At 57.3% G+C, this 2,047-nt stretch overlaps 1 protein-coding gene across 1 annotated transcript in view; it reads left to right on the top strand.

Moving 5' to 3' along the window:
• The window catches only part of LOC103747627 (SMH class II histocompatibility antigen, beta-1 chain), an 11,935-nt gene that overhangs the window by 4,758 nt on the left and 5,130 nt on the right, over window positions 1–2,047 (top strand). Inside the window, exon 2 of the mRNA XM_008850163.3 lies at window positions 338–601. Within this exon, the coding sequence (XP_008848385.1) occupies window positions 338–601 (264 nt within the window). The remainder of the gene's footprint in view (window positions 1–337; window positions 602–2,047) is intronic.

Below are 2,047 nucleotides of genomic sequence, written 5' to 3'. Positions count from 1 at the left end.
CCTCCACACACACACCCTTTCCCAACCCCGATCCCTGCAGTTTCTCCTCAAGAGAGACTTGGCTCTAGTGAGATTCTGCGACTCCCTCAGGCCGCTCCTGGGTTCTCTGCCCCCTCCTCGGTCCCAGTCGCCCTCAGCAGGGAGTCGCATCATGTCATGGAACTCTGTGCCCCCCTCACACACACACTTCAAACCCAGGCCTAGAACCAGGGTCTGTGTCTGGAGACCCCCAGCTGAGCGCGAGCGGGGAGGGACTGGGATGAGCTCCGAGACCGACCCCGGGGGTGGGGTGCGGGTCCTGGGGTCCCGGGCTCAGCGCTGTCCCTGCTCCCCGCAGAGAACTACCTGTTCCGAGAGTGGCAGGAATGCCACCTCACCCACGGAAGGCACCGCTACGTGGACAGATACATCTACAACCAAGAGGAGTACGTGCGCTTCGACAGCGACGTGGGCGAGTTCCGCGCGGTGACCGAGCTGGGGCGGCCCACAGCCGACTACTGGAACAGCCGGAAGGAGGCCCTGGAGCAGAAGCGCGCCGAGCTGGACACGGTCTGCAGACACAACCACGAGCTGAACCAGCGCCTCTCCCAGTCGCTCATAGGTGAGGCCGGGAGCCGGCGTGGCAGAACGCGGAGGCTGGAAGGGGACTCGCCGGGAGGCCGAACCGTCGAAGGGGAACGTCAGGAACTTAGGCCTGCCTGTGCCCTGGGACGTAGAACTCTGCAGCTGGGGAGGGGGCGGTGACGTCATCCAGGGAGGCTGGACAGCGTTAGCACAGCTCAGACCCCGAGGACAGAGACGTGAGATGCAGCTATGGACAGAGCCCGTGAGCTGCCCAGGGGTGGAGCCAGGGGTTAGAGAGGGAAAGTCACGGTGCGGAGTTGGGCAGGAAGTGAGGGCGGGGGCCAGGCTGAGGGGCTCCCGGGCTGAGATGCCATTTTGTCTAGGACACCCCCTCATGGTTAGTGTTGGAGCTGGACTGTGCGATTCCTTCCTGAGTGTGAGGGGAGACCTGGGGGAGCAGCAGCCAGGGAGGAGGGGGAGCCTTCCATTAGCTCAGGAACCCTTATTACAGAGCAGAGAGAAAAGATAGGACTGAGAGAGCTCCGGGGTAAAACACGTGAGAACCGTGTTCAAACTCCCAGATTCCACATAAAGCTACCATAGAACATGATGGCAATTCCAGAGTCCACCATGAGATGGGAGGTGGGAACAGAAGAATTCTCAGAAGTTTGCAGGTGAGCTAGCCGGGTGTACACCTCACAAACAAAAGGCCCCGTCTCAAACAAAGTGGAGAGCAGGACCAACACCCGAGGTTGTCCTCTGACTGCACACATGCCATGGCACTCACACAGTGAATACGCCACACACGGAATAAAAATAAAAATGGGAAAGGATGAATGGTAGGAGGAGGGAGACACCGGGAAGGCGCCTTAGATCTCTTTTTTGGAAAGGGGAGACACAGTCATATTAACTAAGAGAACTGGCAGGGAGCTGGAGAGACCTGGTCAGGAAAGATGACAGAGTAACTCAGTGAAGCAAGGATTGGCTCCAGCTACAGTGTGGGGCACAGATCTGCCTCAGGGCAATCGTTTCCTTCAGTGCCATCTGTTGTCGGGTTGCAGACAGCCCTGGGCTCCAGCCTGACTCTGGGTTAGTCACCAAGACCGAGTGTCCCAAACACCTCTACAAAATGAGAAAAGAGGCCCTTGCACAGTAGACTTACCACAAGCACCCCCTAGAGGTCAGCTATATACTCCCAGCAGACTATTAAATGGAATGTTCTGGCCTTAAAATAGGCAGAAATAGTTCTGACTTGCCTGAAACCCAGGGAGAGAAATTTAACCTAATTCAAACATTGCAGCTCAGAAAGGAATAGACTGATGAGCTGTGAGCTTATAAAAGTGACCGAGTAAAGCCAGGCATGGGGCACATCTTTAATCCCAGCACTCGGGAGGCAGAGGCAGAGGCAGGCAGACCTCTGTGAGTTCAAGGCCAGCCTGGTCTACATAGTGAGTTCCAGGCCAGCTGGGGCTACAGGGAGACC

Source organism: Nannospalax galili, unplaced genomic scaffold, assembly GCF_000622305.1.
Source record: "Nannospalax galili isolate Female #2095 unplaced genomic scaffold, S.galili_v1.0 scaffold3450, whole genome shotgun sequence".
NCBI classification, from domain to species: Eukaryota; Metazoa; Chordata; class Mammalia; order Rodentia; family Spalacidae; genus Nannospalax; species Nannospalax galili.
This window is presented reverse-complemented; position numbering and strand designations above follow the sequence as displayed.